We start from the raw sequence: 16,742 nt of genomic DNA on the forward strand, positions 1-16,742 counted from the left end.
GCGCCCTGAGACCCCAGTATAATTATAAATAAAAAGATGATAAAAGAACTTATTCAAATCAAATCACTTCAAAAATTAAATCAAAATAGAGCCCAGTTCTCAAACACAAAGTTCTTATAATAAATAAGGTCTGAAGAAGGCTTCAAAATATAAAGTTCAAAGAACAGTGGATTGGTTGTCGTCCTCATTCTGTAAATAATGAAATGTGGTTGTCGTCTTCCTTCATTAAATAATGAAATGTGGTTGTCGTCTTCCTACTATAAATAATGAAATGTAGTTGTTGTCTTCCTTCTTTCAATAATAAAATATGGTTGTCGTCTTTCTTCATTAAATAATGAAATGCTGTTGTCGTCTTCCTTCTTTAAATAATTAAATGTGGTTGTCGTCTTCCTTCTTTAAATATTGAAATGTGGTTGTCGTGTTCCTTCTTTAAATAATGAAATGTGGTTGTCGTCTTCCTTCTTTAAATAATGAAATGTGGTAGTCGTCTTCCTTCTTAAAATAATGAAATGTGGTTGTCGTCTTCCTTCTTTAAATAAAAAAATGTGGTTGTCGTCTTCCTTCTTTCAATAATAAAATTTGGCTGTCGTCTTCCTTCATTAAAAATGAAATTTGGTTGTCGTCTTCCTTCATTAAATAATGAAATGTGGTTGTCGTGTTCCTTCTAAAATAATGAAATGTGGCTGTCGTCTTCCTTTTTTCAATAATGAAATATGGTTGTCGTGGTAGTCATCTTCCTTCATTAAATAATGAAACGTGGTTGTCGTCTTCTTTCACTAAATAATGAAATGTGGTTGTCGTCTTCCTTCATTAAATAACGAAATGTGGTTGTAGTCTTCTTTCATTAAATAATGAAATGTGGTTGTCGTCTTCCTTCTTTAAATAATGAAATGTGGGTGTCGTCTTCCTTCTTTAAATAATGAAATGTGGTTGTCGTCTTCCCTCTTTAAATAATACAATGTTGTTGTCTTCCTTCTTTAAATAATGAAATGTGGTTGTCGTCTTACTTCTTTAAATATGAAATGAAATGTTGCTTTCAAAATTACAAATAACAAAATACCAAGTGACAATTTAAGATTTAAAGAAGGCAACAATTATTCCACAGTTTTCCCAGTTACTACAGTATTACAGTATTAATATTAGAAACTCATTTTATAAATCATCCTTGAACTAAGACGACATTTTAACATATTGTTTTACACTGTAAACACCAGGTTATAATAAAATAATAACAATCAGAACAAACCTGAATCAGCATTGCATTTAAACAGTTGGATATAAGAAGCATATCCTTAAGCTGTGTACTACTCCCAAGAATCAATGGACTTTTCTCTCTCTCGGCGACAATAATTGGCAGCAGCTCTGAGAATATAAAATATTTAAAAATTTTACAAAATGGCGTTTAACAATATATAAGAATTCTTTAATTACGCTTAATTACGTTAAATCGTTTCATTTTGTATTTAAAAATGTTTTAAGACTTAAAATGCTCTAAACTAGAGATAATCAAGTTAATAGAAACTATAAAAAAGCATAAAATAACGGGTTTAACGGATCGAAGCCTCAGAAAACCCGGGTTTTATTTTTATCTACATTGTGTAGCCAACAAAAACCAGTGGCTTATAACAAAAAAGTGTTTTCCGATCTTCGCCGAGCAATTTATCAATTTTGTTGGGGATTACAAAACGTGTGGTGGCACTCCTCCCCCTCTAAGGGTTGCACAACATGCTTTGCCTGTAAACTTAACGGGGTGCTTTGCTTTTACTGAAGGAAAAGAATTCAAAATTATAATAAAATAATATTTAGAAATTCTTCTGACTTTACAAAATATTTCTGTTCAAAGTAAAAGGTCAGTTTGGTTTGGCAAATACTAAATGCAGAATTTTTCCAGTTTTTTTACTTTGGCATATCTAAGGAAATTTACTCGATATTAATCAATATTTATCAACTAGCTAAAGTGCCCGACATTGCCCGTGGAATAAAAAAACTTGAAAAAAATCGACATTTTTAGCCATGGGTTCCTTAAAAAAAAAATGTCAGCCAATTCGGTCCAGCCTTTTGGCCAGCTATATCTAACATGTATGTATATATATATATATATATATATATACTGCAAAATAAAATCTGATGAATAGAGTCATACTGATGAGTCCTAATAGGACGAAACACTGTGTCTATGGATATATATATATATATATATATAGATTTATACATATATGTGTTATATAATCAATTTATTATTCAATCCAAAAACGTGATTCACATCCACATATAAATATATGTTTTGTTTATTCATTTATATGAGCGATGAACTTTATTATATAGATAATTATTTTGACTTAACCTCAAGTAGTTGTATCTCAATGAATATTTAGAAAAAATAAGAAAGATTTTGATTGATATTTGCAATCATCTAGAAGAAAAAGGTTTATCAAATATCAAACTTTATCAGCTAATAGGTCGTTTTAAAAATATGCTAAAAAATAATTTGCGACACCTTTGGCTCAGTTCGTCAATATATTTCCCCAAAACCATACTGCAGTTCTTCAACTATCATACAGGGAAATTTTTACCTTTTGAATGTTCTGTCACCTTCTTTTTTTTTAATTTTTAATGCACATTTTATTAATTAATTCTGGGACGTTACATATTTTTTCATTTCATAGATTTTAAGTTTAAGTTGAGGTATTCATTTTCAAAAATGTCCTCAACAACAGACGAAAAGAAAACAATACTCATTGATTTTAATAATAATAATTGTCCATTGTCCAATAAAAATGTTGAATTATTTTCATTGAAGTGAAGTGAAGTGAAGTGAAGTGATGTGAAGTGAAGTGAAGTGAAGTGAAGTGAAGTGAAGTGAAGTGAAGTGAAGTGAAGTGAAGTGAAGTGTTCAATGGGTTCAATATTATCTAATATCTTCAATATATAATAAAGCTCTTTCGCTCATATACAGATATATATATATATATATATATATATTGATATATACTTTACATTATATTTTTATATGTAAGCTAAATCTGGCCAAACAGCTGAATCGAATTATCTGAAATTATTAGAGGGAATCCATGGATACCTTGGGGTAACAAAAGCTTTATAAATAGTTTTTTTTTCAAGATTAGAAAAAAAATTAAATTCCACGTACAACTTCAGATATTTTCTATGATAAAATACCTAGTGCTTGATCAGGTTCATCGATCAGCTTTCCCTCTATCCAGTATTTAGAGTTAAATATATCGAGTACAGCGCGCGCAATTCTTCCGTCCGTGGAGAACATATGGGCCAGAAAATTAGGCACCAGCTTATCAGCCTACACAGATCAATGTCAGTGTCAGGGGACTTCAATAATACTTCGGATTACATGAAGGGAAAAGGATATTTGAAGTTGGACCCCTTTTTGACATTACCGTCTTTGAATGGAGATTGGGGGGCCACTTGAAATTACGCGTACAGTCCCTTTAAAAGAAAAAGGGTGGGGGATAATGAATGATTTTAAAATGGGAAAGGGGAGAAATGAATGACTTTAAAGAGGGAAGGCGGGAGGAATGATTGATTATGAAGGGCGAATGGGGGGGGGGGGTGGAATGAGTTATTTCAAAAAGGGAAAAAACGATTATAAAGAGGGAAATGGGGGGGAATGAATTATTTTAAATGGGGAAAGGGGGAAAATAAACGATTATAAAGAGGTAATGGGGGACAATAAATGGTTTTAAAGAGGAAAAGGCCCGGGGAAATAAATGATTTGAAGGAATGGGGGGGGGGGGGGGGGAAAAAAATGATTAAAGAGCGAAAGGGGTGAAACGAATGATGTTTAAAGAGGGAGAAAAGAGGATAGCGGAAATGATCTTTCGAAAATGAATATCAGTAAAACACGATCTTTCCTTTTTCAGTCGCTGAGGATCGTTTAAAATCCATTGAAGACGAGCCAATACTTTCTGATCTCCAGTGGGTCTCCGGTTAGGAGCCTGATCTTCTCCATCCTGATCTTCTTGATCTTGATCATCATCTTTTTGATCTTGATCTCCTTGATCAGCATGCTCATGGTATCCTAATAGTTCGTGATCAATTAATAAATCAAATAATTATTTTCAAATTTAGAACATGAATCTTGTTAATAACGTCACTAACTTATGAGAAATAAATCCTTGCATTAAATCTCCCACAGATTATCAAAAATAATCAATTTTCTACGAAAAATAAGATTAATCTTTATTAAAGGGTTTCCTTGCAAAAGAAATGATGAATAGTCTCTAGGCTTTTTTGTGAAGACTTAAAGTAGACAGAAGTACACAGAGTACATTGAATTGTTCACTATTAAGAATCCTTTACGAACCTGGATGATATTCTTCTCCTAGTTTTATCTCAACCTGTCTCCTAGCCCCAAGGGCTTCCTGCGTTCAAAAGAGACTAGATCTAATTCTAAGTTCAGGAAAACGTTGCCCCCTCNAAATTACGCAACTTTTCATAAGCATAAAATTTAAAAATAATTATTGGCCAAAATATTTTAGTCACTTTATCGGGTAAGGTAACTTCAGACAATTTCTGGGCCGAGCGCTGCTGCTAGAACAGGTTAGAGGCAGAGGAATTAAAAATGTTGATCTGATTTTATAAAAAAAATTTATCTTGGATTAAGTTCAAAGTTTAAATCCTAAGCGCTGATATTTTGAAAAAAGTTTCCTACTTTAGAGATAAATGTACAGAAATTATTCAGTCTGTTTTAGAACATAAATTGCTACTTTCAGCTATACACTTTTTACTTTCTTTGCTACAACATTTAGTATACAGACAAAAAACTAATAACCCTTCTTAAACTCATCCTTTGGGGGTATAACCCTGTAGTTTTGGTAAAAACTAAAAAAAATGCTCAACCTTGTTCTTAATTGTACAACAAAAACATTTACTAATCTTTCTCTTTCCTGAATATCAAAACAAATCATCTTTATCACATAACAATTACTTCCAGCATACAACTCATTTAACAGCTGCTCAATAGATGTCCTGCTGTCAGCTGTCATATCCTCAGCTGTTGACAGCGCCGACATATTCTTCAGGATGAGAAGAAGTCCGTGCTGCCGATTTGTGTTGAGCTCCTTGGTTGCCAGCTTTAGTGTGGCCAGGAAGGAGCTGGATTGGAACTCTGCTAGTATTCTTCCTATAGAGGGGGGGGGGGCATTAAACTAGAATAAGAATAAATTTTTACATTTTCGCAATCTATAAGGGTTGTTAGGAGCAGTGGATACATACAATAGATACATATTTTTATTTTGTACTTTTTTATTCTTCTTTCAAATAAACATTAAACAGAAAATCTGCAAAATCATATTAAACAATTTTTTTAAAAGAAAAAGGAAATCAATTTTATAAAAAAAGGAAAAAGGTTGTAGATTTAATAGTTCAGATTTTATGAATAGAGAAAAGTAGCTGAACCGCGCAGATGTAGTTCAACCAATTCTCTTGTGGTTTCCCCAACTCTACACGGTTCAATATGTCTTGCTATTCATTAAATCTGGTCCTTGTAACCCCCAGTGTCTTATAAAAGTATTGAAACAAATGTTGAAACCTTTAAAAAAAGATAATTGTATACATATTTCATTACAAAGAAAGCATTGCGTTAAAAAAAAGAAAAAAAACTATCTTTGCTTATACTTGCTTTCTCTCTCAGGCTCCGTTACTCACGTGATCCAAAGAAGAAAAAAAATGCGAGTTCAAATTATACTTGATGGGAAAAATATGATTATTTTGACAAGATAAAGAAAAAAATGAATTAGTTTAATGATCTGCCTGCTAGATGTCGGACTTGAAGAGCGGGAGAACTTAAAAAGCATCCGACAGAAACGCAGATTCTCTGTTTAAACTGATCCATCAGATGATCCCTTGACTGATCCCTAGACTGATCCCTTGACTGATCCCTAGACTGATCCCTAGACTGATCCCTAGACTGATCACTCAGCTGATCTTGTTCTAGCCTGGACAGTAAAGTCAGAATAGGAACCACAGAAGGGCAAACTAAAGAATGAATAAATAATTTGTTTTGATGTTTTTGATGTTTTTGATGTTGTTGATAAGATAGTGATAAAAATGACCCGGACCGACCATTGACCATTGACCATTGACCATTGACCATGGACCATGGACCATGGTCCATAATGATGATTATAATAATGACAAAAACAACAGTAATAAGAATACTATGAAAAAAACATTGACGATGATAACTCTAATAATAATGAAACAAAAACTAAGACTGACCTAATGAAGTTTTCTGTTGAGCTGAAGTATCCAGGTTGGTTAGAAGAATGTTTAATAAACCTGGGAACCTTGTATTCAATTCACTCAGTTTTATCTGAAAAGTGAAGGTTTCAAAACAAAGTTTAAAATCAATACCATAATCTAATTGCAATTCCAAACACTCAAAGAAACAAGCCTCAGAATATTTCAATGACTATTCAGCCTTGAAATGTATCAAGGTTAGGAACTTTGATCTTTGCTAGCCACAGTGCTGAGCCCTTGTCGGGTGAGCGTTGCGGCTCGTTGACGGAACTCACAATTTTGACTTCTTATAGGGACTGTCAATGTAATTTCCAGTGAACCTCAAATTAAAAGTTGCATGCCAGATGCACAATGACACCCTTCTAATCTTAATCTAAAGAACAATGAGGAAGATTTAAATAAATTCTGTCAATTTCTTCTTCAGTCTCTGCAGCATAAATCCGGCAGTCACTTAAGTAGATTTATCAGACAAAAGTTTAAAGGGTACCATTGTGAATTTGACATGCAATTGTTTAAATGGAGGCTGTAGTGCCACTTGAAATTATTACGACAACCCCTTTAAAAATAGAAACATTAACAATAAAAAAATATCGAGTAATCGTTGTCCTTTCCCCCATTCCACCAAGGAAAGAAAACTCCCTTTCAACACTTTAAACAATTCAAGAAAACTCCCTTTCAACACTTTTAGCATTTAAAACCATAAGGAATACTCCATTTAAAAACTTTAAGAATACAATCTCTTTTAACATTTTAAGCATACAATTTCTTTAAAAGCATTTAAGAAAACATTCCAGTTAAACATTTAAAGAATTCTATCCCTTTAAACACTTTAAGCATACAATACAATACAATAACTAACCTTGTTATGCTCTGAAGCCTCTGCACGAAGTTTCTTCTGACCAAGAATCCTGATCAAAAGGAAATAAGACTTTTTGGGCTTCATAGAAACATTAAATCTATTGTTTTNCAAAAATGAATTATATATATCTCAGATGAGATTTTGGTATTATCTTTTAACTGTAAATGTTATGATTTATATATTCAAATCAATTCAAATCACAGGGGGTAGGAATGAAATTAGACTCCATGTAGGTTCAGGGCTCATTTTCAATAGATTGAATAAAGACGACTTTTATCTGGTAATGAGTAAATGTCTATAATAAGGATAAAAGGCTAAAAAATGATAAAAAATGTTCTCATCTCATTCCTGGGGCAAAGTGATCCAAACAGTTGCAATCCTGCATTCCTGACACTCCAGTTCATACTGGTAAAACTAAAACATATGAGGAATAAGTGAACGAAGCCGATTTTAAGAATGCCAAAGCATATCAGCATGATTTTTAAAGAAATAAAACTGTAGATAAGCAAGTCTGCATGCTTTGTTGAATATATAAACCTCTCAGCATGCTTTGTTGAATAACTAAATCTGTCTAACCGTGTTTGCATGATAGGTTGAAGAATATTAGACCTGTCAATGCATGTCTGCATGCTCTGAACAAAAGAAATAAATCTGTCTCAGCAGTTGAAGTATTCTAGACATGTCTAAGCATGCCTGCATGACAAGTTAAAGAATAAACCTGGCTAAGCATGCCTGCATGACAAGTTAAAGAATAAACCTGGCTAAGCATGCCTGCATGCTCTGTATAAAGAATTTAACCTGTCTAAGCATGTTTGCAGGCTCTGTATAAAGAATTAAACCTGTCTCAGCATCCTGCAGGCTCTGCATAAAGAATTAAACCTGTCTAAGCATGCCTTCATGCTTTGTATAAAAAACGGTCTAAGCATGTCTGCATGCTCTGTTTAAAGAATTAAACCTGTCTAAGCATGTCTGCGTGCTCGGTATAAAGAATTAAACCTGCCTAAGCATGTCTGCATGCTCTGTATAAAGAATTAAACCTGTCTCAGCATGTCTGCGTGCTCGATATAAAGAATTAAACCTGTCTAAGCATGTCTGCAGGCTCTATATAAATAATTAAACCTGTCTAAGCATGTCTGCGTGCTCGGTATAAATAATTAAACCTGTCTAAGCATGTCTGCATGCTCTGTATAAAAAAACTGTCTAAGCATGTCTGCGTGCTCGGTATAAATAATTAAACCTGGCTAAGCATGCCTGCATGCTCTGTATAAAAAAACTGTCTAAGCATGTCTGCGTGCTCGGTATAAATAATTAAACCTGTCTAAGCATGTCTGCATGCTCTGTATATAAACCTGTCTAAGCATGTTTGCATGATAGGTTGAATATGAGGACCAAGGCATCTTGCTACATTAGCATCCTGGACTACTCCGCGCAGTATATGAAGGGCCTGTCCTAAAAGTTATTATTTTTGTTAAATATTTATCTGTAAGAACCTCTCAACGCATCTTACCTAATTTGAACCTCAATTTCTATGCAAAATACTAATAGCAAAGGTACACTTAAAACCATTAACAAGTATCGATGGTAGAGAAATTTCTTTCTGTGGCTCTTTTATGATAGGGGTCATGGATTTTAATGGCAATTATAGGATTAGGATTAATTTGAGTTTTAAGCTGATTGTTTTATGTATGTTATCTATGGAATATTTGACTAAAGAATGGATTTCACCTAATTAGCATTTAAAAAGGAATTATTTATCTCAGATGAGATTTTGCTATTACTCGGTTTACGGAATGAGATTTTGCTATTACTCGGTTTACGGAATTTACAAAAATGAATTATATATATCTCAGATGAGATTTTGCTATTACTTGGTTTACGGAATTTACAAAAATGAATTATGTATATCTCAGATGAGATTTTGCTATTACTTGGTTTACGGAATTTACAAAAATGAATTATATATATCTCAGATGAGATTTTGATATTACTCGGTTTACGGAATTTACAAAAATGACTTATATATATCTCAGATGAGATTTTGCTATACTTGGCTTACGGAATTTACAAAAATAAATTATATATATCTCAGATGAGATTTTGGTATTACTCGGTTAACGGAATTTACAAAAATAAATTATATATATCTCAGATGAGATTTTGATATTGCTCGGTTAACGGAATTTACAAAAATGAAATATATATATCTCAGATGAGATTTTGCTAATACTTGGTTTACGAAATTTACGAAAACTTTCACTATTAAAAAAGAACCTGCTGTAGAATCGTTAATCTCGTTGTCTTCCATTGAAGATGAGAGATTTATCAGATTATCTACAACATACTTCAGCAATTTCCTATAAACAAAACAAAAACTCTTAAAAATAAAATAAATTAACAATTCGATACGGTAAACCAACCCCCTGAATATTGTAAAAGTATTGTTAATTGAAACGATTTACAAAGTGTGCAAAACTGGTAAACAAGAAGTCAGCCAACTTGGTATCTTTTAACTCTTAGCCTTAATAGATGCTACCTCAGCTTCCACTCAATAGATTTACCATTGTTAGATGCTACATTAACTCTTAGCCTTAATAGATGCTACCTCAGCTTCCACTTAATAGATTTACCATTGTTAGATGCTGCTTTAACTTCCATTGTAAAACTAACCTATTGTTAGATGCTACTTCAGCTTCCAATTAATAGATTTACCATTGTTAGATGCTACTTCAGCTTTCACTTAATAGATTTACCGTTGTTAGATGCTGCTTTAACTCTTAGCCTTAATAGATGCTACTTCAGCTTCCACTTAAAAGATTTACCATTGTTAGATGCTGCTTTAACTTCCATTGTAAAACTAATCTATTGTTAGATGCTACTTCAGCTTCCACTTAATAGATTTACCATTGTTAGATGCTACTTCAGCTTTCACTTAATAGATTTACCATTGTTAGATGCTACTTTAACTTCCATTGTAAAACTAATCTATTGTTAGATGCTACTTCAGCTTCCGCTTAATAGCTTTACCATTGTTAGATGCTGCTTTAACTTCCATTGTAAAACTAACCTATTGTTAGACGCTATCTCAGCTTCCATTTTATAGATTTACCGTTTTTAGATGCTGCTTTAACTTCCATTGTAAAACTAACCTATTGTTAGATGCTATCTCAGCTTCCATTTTATAGATTCACTGTTGTTAGATGCTGCTTTAACTGCCACTGTAAAGCTTACATGTTGTTAGATGCTGCTTTAGCTGCCATTTTAAAGCTTACCTGTTGTTAGATGCTGCTTCAGCTGCAACTATATAGCTTACCCGTTGTTTGTTGCTGCTACAGCTGCCACTATATAGCTTACCCGTTGTTAGTTGCTGCTTCAGCTGCAACTATAGAGCTTACTCGTTGATAGTTGCTGCTTCAGCTGCCACTATAGATTACCTGTTATTTATTGCTGATTCAGCTGCAACTATATAGCTTGCCATTGTTAAATGCTCTTTTAGCTGCAACTATATAGCTTAATCGTTCGTAGTTGCTGCTTCAGCTGCCACTATATAACTTACTCATTGTTAGTTACTTCTTCAGCTTACACTATTTAGCTTACCCGTTGTTAGTTGCAGATTCAGCTGCCACTACAGCTTGAACAAGGCCAGGTAAACCAGCTGACCGACGGGTTACAGAGGAACCAGATCCGGTGCTGATATGATCAAATACTCTCTAGGAAAAAAAATCTAATAATATTAAGTATCCTAAAGATTGCAAAAGCAATTATGAGGCTTACCTGGAGGATTGTGTTAGGAATATTTGAATAGGCCGGTTCACTGGAGGGAACTAGCTTAGAGGCTAGAATACCAAAAGCCTCCACTGTGCCCTCCAATGCTCCTGGTTAATATGATAACAAATAAAAATTGGTAAAATTATATTTTCAATTTTCAATTCTCATCATTACCTTTATGACGACAAACCATGAGAATTCTCAACAAAAGGTCTGCACATCTAAACAGATAGTCATCATGAATGATATTTTCATGATAAATGATATGTCCTCTCTAAATCGTACTGAATTTGAATCCTCTCTAAAACGTACTGAATTTGAAATGTCCAGTTTATGAAATATCCTGGCCATGAAATGTCCTACCAATAAAACGTTCTTTAGAATGAAATGTCGTGTCCATGAAAGTCTAGTTTATAAAATGTCCTGTCTAAAAATGTCATATCTATGAAATGACCTGTCGATAAAATATCCTGTCATCACATTGTTCTGACTATCAAATGTCCTACCAATGAAATGTCTTACTAATGAGTTATCTGTCCATGAAATGTCCTACCAATGAACTGTTCTACAAATGAAATGTCCTACCAATGATTTTTCCTGCCAATTACAATTCTTACCAATGAATTATCTGTCCATGAAATGTCCCAAATACCTGTTTACAAAGTCCACTGATAAGGCAGGGGAGTTGGACTGGGGCTCCTGATGAAGCGGGGAGTAGTATACCAATCCACCAGCTAGTTTAGCACACACCTGGTATCATTATCATCATAATCATAATTATCATCATTATCATCATTATCATCATTATCATCATTATCATCATTATCATCATTATCATCATTATCATCATTTTCATCATTTTCATCATTTTCATCATTTTCATCATTTTCATCATTTTCATCATTTTCATCATTTTCATCATTTTCATCATTTTCATCATTTTCATCATTTTCATCATTTTCATCATTTTCATCATTTTCATCATTTTCATCATTTTCATCATTTTCATCATTTTCATCATTTTCATCATTTTCATCATTTTCATCATTTTCATCATTTTCATCATTTTCATCATTTTCATCATTTTCATCATTTTCATCATTTTCATCATTTTCATCATTTTCATCATTTTCATCATTTTCATCATTTTCATCATTTTCATCACTGTCATCATTATCATCATTATCATTGTAGTATTTAAAGCATGGTGTAATATTTAGAAGAATGACCCAATGCAAAAACCCTCACCCCTTTGTATAACTCTAAGATATTAGAGAACATGGAGAATAGGATCAGTACACTCCAGGATCTTATACAGGATAGACGCTTGAGCCTTAGCTCCCGTTTATCCCATTCAATGCCTGGGGATTTGTACTTTATTGACAGTTCTCAGTATGATATATCTTACAAGGACAACCAGAGGTTGGACAGCCTCATTTTCATCATCTACTCCAGATACTTGCAACCAGAGTATCAGAGACTCTTCCGAGCTACAGCTAGTACAACTACTCTAGCTACTCGCAACCAGAGTAACAGAGATTCTTCCAAGCTACAGCTAGTTCAACTACTCTAGCTACTTGCAACCAGAGTATCAAAGACTCTTCTGATCTACAGCTAGTTCAACTTGAGCTGGGCCTAATTAGAGTTCCACTGGAGATATAGAGCAAATAATAAAACTAAGACGATGAGGTTCTACTCCAGTCCAGCTAGTTTAACTACTCTCGTTCCTGCCTGTCTGGACTACTCGCGAGAATGTATCAGAAGACTAGGATGTCATAGACTTATCTCATACTCTGGGCACAGTGTGGATAACTTGGACACATCTCAGCTAGTAGGAGCATCTCAGATGGTAGGAGCATCTCCGCAACCAGAGTATCAGGGATTCAAGGAGCATCTCCAGTAATATACAGCTAACATAACAGAGACTCAAGGAGCAGCTAAATTTGAGATAAATTAGAAGCAGCTACAGTATCATCCAGGATTACAGTATAGGAGATACTGAACTGGAGCTGCTGAACAAGATATCTAGTTGAGGGAGCTGCCTAGTTAGATGCTGAACAGGAGTTGAAGGAGCTGCTTAATTACACCAGAGAATTATGAATATCTGACTAAGATGTAATAAGATAGAAATAAAATTTAACAGATGTATTTATACCAATAAAGATAAGCTGATAAATCTCATTCATTTATACTCTGAGAGATATATATTAAACTTTATGAATAACTAGAATTGGGTAGTTTATGAAACTGGTACTGGGATCGAAAGTGAAGCCTTTGCATTAACCCTTAACAGAGGAGGGGCAAATGGTTGACCTTGATATCCTTAGGATTTATGTCTAGAATTTGAATGATTTAAAGAGTTTATTCATTACATCATTAATACCAACATTATCAACATTATCAACATTACCATCATTACCAACATTATCATCATTATTTCCATTATCACCAATCACCATTATCATTATCATTATCATTATCATTATTGTCATCCTTATTATCATCAGTATCAATATCTTTGTTCATGTCAGCGTTATTATCCGCATTATTATTAGTATTATTATCAGTATTATTATCTATATAAAAACGCTTTTCGCTCATATATATAAATGTATTTATGTCCATGTTAGCTAACCAAACGGCTGGACCCCCCATAATGGCTAACATTTTTTTTATGGAACCTAGTGGTATCCTGGGAAAACAAAGGCTGTAAAAAAAATTTCTTTACAATTTATTTTTTTTTAATTCACGGGCAACGCCGGGCATTTTAGCTAGTAATTATCATAAAAATCGGAATGCAAATTGTCTGATTTAAATCTTTAGACCAGAACCTTGATATGGATTTTGAAATTTGTACCAGTTGAACTCAGGTCCAATGAGAATACCTTAATATTGTGCCAAACTGCTGAAAGAAGAAGCTGCTCTGACTCTACAGCTTTTGCACCATCTAATCCTGAATGCAGTTTTTTAACAAAAACATCAAAACCTCTTTTGTAATTGATAATGAATAAGAGAAAAAAATATTTTATGCCCCCCCCCATTCCATGCTAATGCCATTCTATTAACGTATAATGAATTAGATGAATTTAATAAAATAAATAAAAAATATATATGTTAGAGTAAAACATAAATTATTTGTTGATGGATTAATTTTTATCATTAATTTTCAGTTCTTCTTAATTCATTATCCATATTTTGTTTTTTCATTATTTATTTATAATTCGTTTATTCAGTTTTCTTTTAAAATTAGTTTATCTTTCTGCTGCATGATACTACTAAATGAACAAGTTTAATAACCAATGAAAAACGAACAAATTAATAATGAATGATACAAATGAATCCATCAACCAACCTGACTGCTGTATGATACTAATAATAGAACAGGCTGTATCGTGAAAAGACGGATTCTGAATTACTTCCGCATCTCCACTAAAAAAATGTTCAGGGTGTTCCAATAAACATGGGAATTCAGTGACGAATTCGATATCGTCTTTTTAAATAATTCTTTAATTTAGTATAGCGATACCTACTCACTATTGAGAAAGCTGTAATCAGTAAGAGTTTCGTCTGCCATGTTCACATTTTGTTTGTTTATGTTTTGACTGCATACGGTTGTACTTAGTAAAACAAGAAAATTGCATTATATAACGGAGTAAACTTGTCCGTTTTCACTGTTCATCTTGCGCAGACATTATAGACACATCTTTACAGTCTTTTTTATATAATAAACTCTAGCAGACAATAATAATATGGCTTTTGCTAATGCTAATTCATAACAAAGACGATATCCAATTCGTCAATGAATTCCCATGTTTTTGAGACACCCTGTATCTTTTGTCTTATTTCTGATGTCTTCTCATAATTGACAGGGGCAGTAGCAAGTTCAAGTGATCCTTGTCCCTCCACTGGCATGTCTGATTCACAACTGTTCCCTTAACAGCTGTGTATGATCACAAATTAACGAGGTATCCATGATTTAAAAATTGATTGTGTTCAATTGTGGTCAAGACTTACGGATTTATGCTACAGAGACAATGGAAGAAATTAAAATGGCGACACCTTCCATATCATTGATGATATGGTGGAAAGGGTACTGTTCTGAATCAAGCATGCCACTTTTTTTCTAAATGTAACTTTAAATAACAACGGTAGTTCTTTCAATTTAAGTAATCAGGGGTGTATATTTTCAAGAATTAACCCCCCCCCCAGCATAATGATTATGGATGTCCTGGGAAAAAAATTATAAATTAACATCAAAAGATATGTTTTTACATTTTTTGATATGTTCGCCCTAAAAATTCATTTTCCATCCTAAAAATAATTGTTTCTCATTCAGCCAATAAAACCTTGAAAAATTGGAAGAAAAAATTATTTTCAAAAGGGGGTGGGGCGGGGAGTGATTTTTCTAAAAATTGTTCCCCCCTAAATGGAATATTTGTACAGAGAGTATAGTATTAAATGAAACTGCTACATTAGAGGCTTTCATGAATTCATTGTTAGAAAATGATTCATGAAAGTTATGAATAAAATTAATTTAATTTAAAATTAATTTAAAGAAAGAATCAGAAATGTTTTAAATTAATTAAATTTTTTATTTTTTTATTTTTTAAAGATGAAAAAACCCCCCTGAAAGCTATTTTTGGAAATCAAATTCTCAACAATTTTCTTTGAACAAAGAACAAGAGTATTATTTTAAGACAAATGCTGAGTGTTTAACCCATAGAAAGTAAATCCATTCTCAACTAAATTATTCATTTTTAAAATAAGACGTCCGTACTATTCTCTTTTCATTTTTATTAATAGGACACGATGCTTTGACTGTAGGTTGAATGAAAATAATTATAAGAATAATTATAGTAATAAAAATAATATAGTTCTGTAGAGGCAGAGAATTTTCCAAAGAATTTTTTAAATTATTACAGGCCTTCTATAATCTTTACATACTCTGCTTGTCTACTTGTTTGTCTGTTTCCAATAAACGACTAAACTGCTAAACTGATTGGACCCAAAGTTTTGTAGCAACTAACATGATCGCAGAAAAGGTTTGTGGAGGGGCCGTAAAAATTGAAAAATTTGGCCTGGAAGAATGTTGACTTTTATTATTTTCAAAATTGCATCAATTTAAACAGATGATATTCTATATTCTTTGTTCCTTAGAACTTTTAAGGTTTTCTTATACTTTGCCAACTCAATTAAGATATTGTAGACGTAATTTAAAGTAACACTATTTTAATAGTAATATGTCCAACTCACAACGGTGTTCTTTAAAGCTAGAAAACAACGATATCTTCTATTATCTTTATCAGATAAAGATTAAAGAGTACCGCTGTTAATCGGACATGCCCCTTTAAGTTACCCAAGAATACTGAGCATCTTCTTTGTGGACTTCTCCAGAGCTGTCAGCAGTCTTTCTACTCAAATCAAATCAAATCAAATCAAATCAAATCAAATCAAATCAAATCAAATCAAATCAAATCAAATCAAATCAAATCAAATCAAATCAAATCAAATCAAATCAAATCAAATCAATTCAAACAAAACCAAATCAAATCAAATCATATCAGTCTTAAATTAACTTTTCTAACTCAAAATCTTTAGCAAATTAGAAAGAAATTTTACGACATAAAATTCTCTTTCATATAATTTTAAAGTAAGATATTAAAAAAAAATCATTTTTTTATAATATATTATTCGTGAAATATATTTTTCAAAGATCCAATTTATTTCCTAGTTGATGGTGATTAAACTTCAGTCGTACAAGAGAATCCTTGTCAAGCAACAACCCCTTCAATCCTTAAAATAAAGTTTTTCACTAAACCATCTTCAATTCAGAAATCTACCATTT

At 32.7% G+C, this 16,742-nt stretch overlaps 1 protein-coding gene across 1 annotated transcript in view; it reads right to left on the reverse strand.

Annotated features, from left to right (window-relative positions):
- LOC111704113 (uncharacterized) overlaps positions 1-16,742 on the reverse strand; it is a 36,664-nt gene that overhangs the window by 9,321 nt on the left and 10,601 nt on the right. Inside the window, exons 17-35 of the mRNA XM_023476249.1 lie at positions 16,625-16,690; positions 16,254-16,308; positions 14,250-14,326; positions 13,783-13,850; positions 11,550-11,647; positions 11,072-11,118; positions 10,904-11,004; positions 10,727-10,839; positions 9,404-9,486; positions 8,482-8,581; positions 7,481-7,546; positions 7,133-7,181; positions 6,253-6,346; positions 5,785-6,009; positions 4,920-5,155; positions 4,337-4,394; positions 3,885-4,051; positions 3,178-3,313; positions 1,247-1,362 (exon numbers count right to left, since the gene is read on the reverse strand). Of these exons, the coding sequence (XP_023332017.1) occupies positions 1,247-1,362; positions 3,178-3,313; positions 3,885-4,051; positions 4,337-4,394; positions 4,920-5,155; positions 5,785-6,009; positions 6,253-6,346; positions 7,133-7,181; positions 7,481-7,546; positions 8,482-8,581; positions 9,404-9,486; positions 10,727-10,839; positions 10,904-11,004; positions 11,072-11,118; positions 11,550-11,647; positions 13,783-13,850; positions 14,250-14,326; positions 16,254-16,308; positions 16,625-16,690 (1,955 nt within the window). The remainder of the gene's footprint in view (positions 1-1,246; positions 1,363-3,177; positions 3,314-3,884; positions 4,052-4,336; positions 4,395-4,919; positions 5,156-5,784; positions 6,010-6,252; positions 6,347-7,132; positions 7,182-7,480; positions 7,547-8,481; positions 8,582-9,403; positions 9,487-10,726; positions 10,840-10,903; positions 11,005-11,071; positions 11,119-11,549; positions 11,648-13,782; positions 13,851-14,249; positions 14,327-16,253; positions 16,309-16,624; positions 16,691-16,742) is intronic.

The sequence above is a fragment of the Eurytemora carolleeae genome, unplaced genomic scaffold, assembly GCF_000591075.1.
Source record: "Eurytemora carolleeae unplaced genomic scaffold, Eaff_2.0 scaffold554, whole genome shotgun sequence".
NCBI lineage: Eukaryota > Metazoa > Arthropoda > Copepoda > Calanoida > Temoridae > Eurytemora > Eurytemora carolleeae.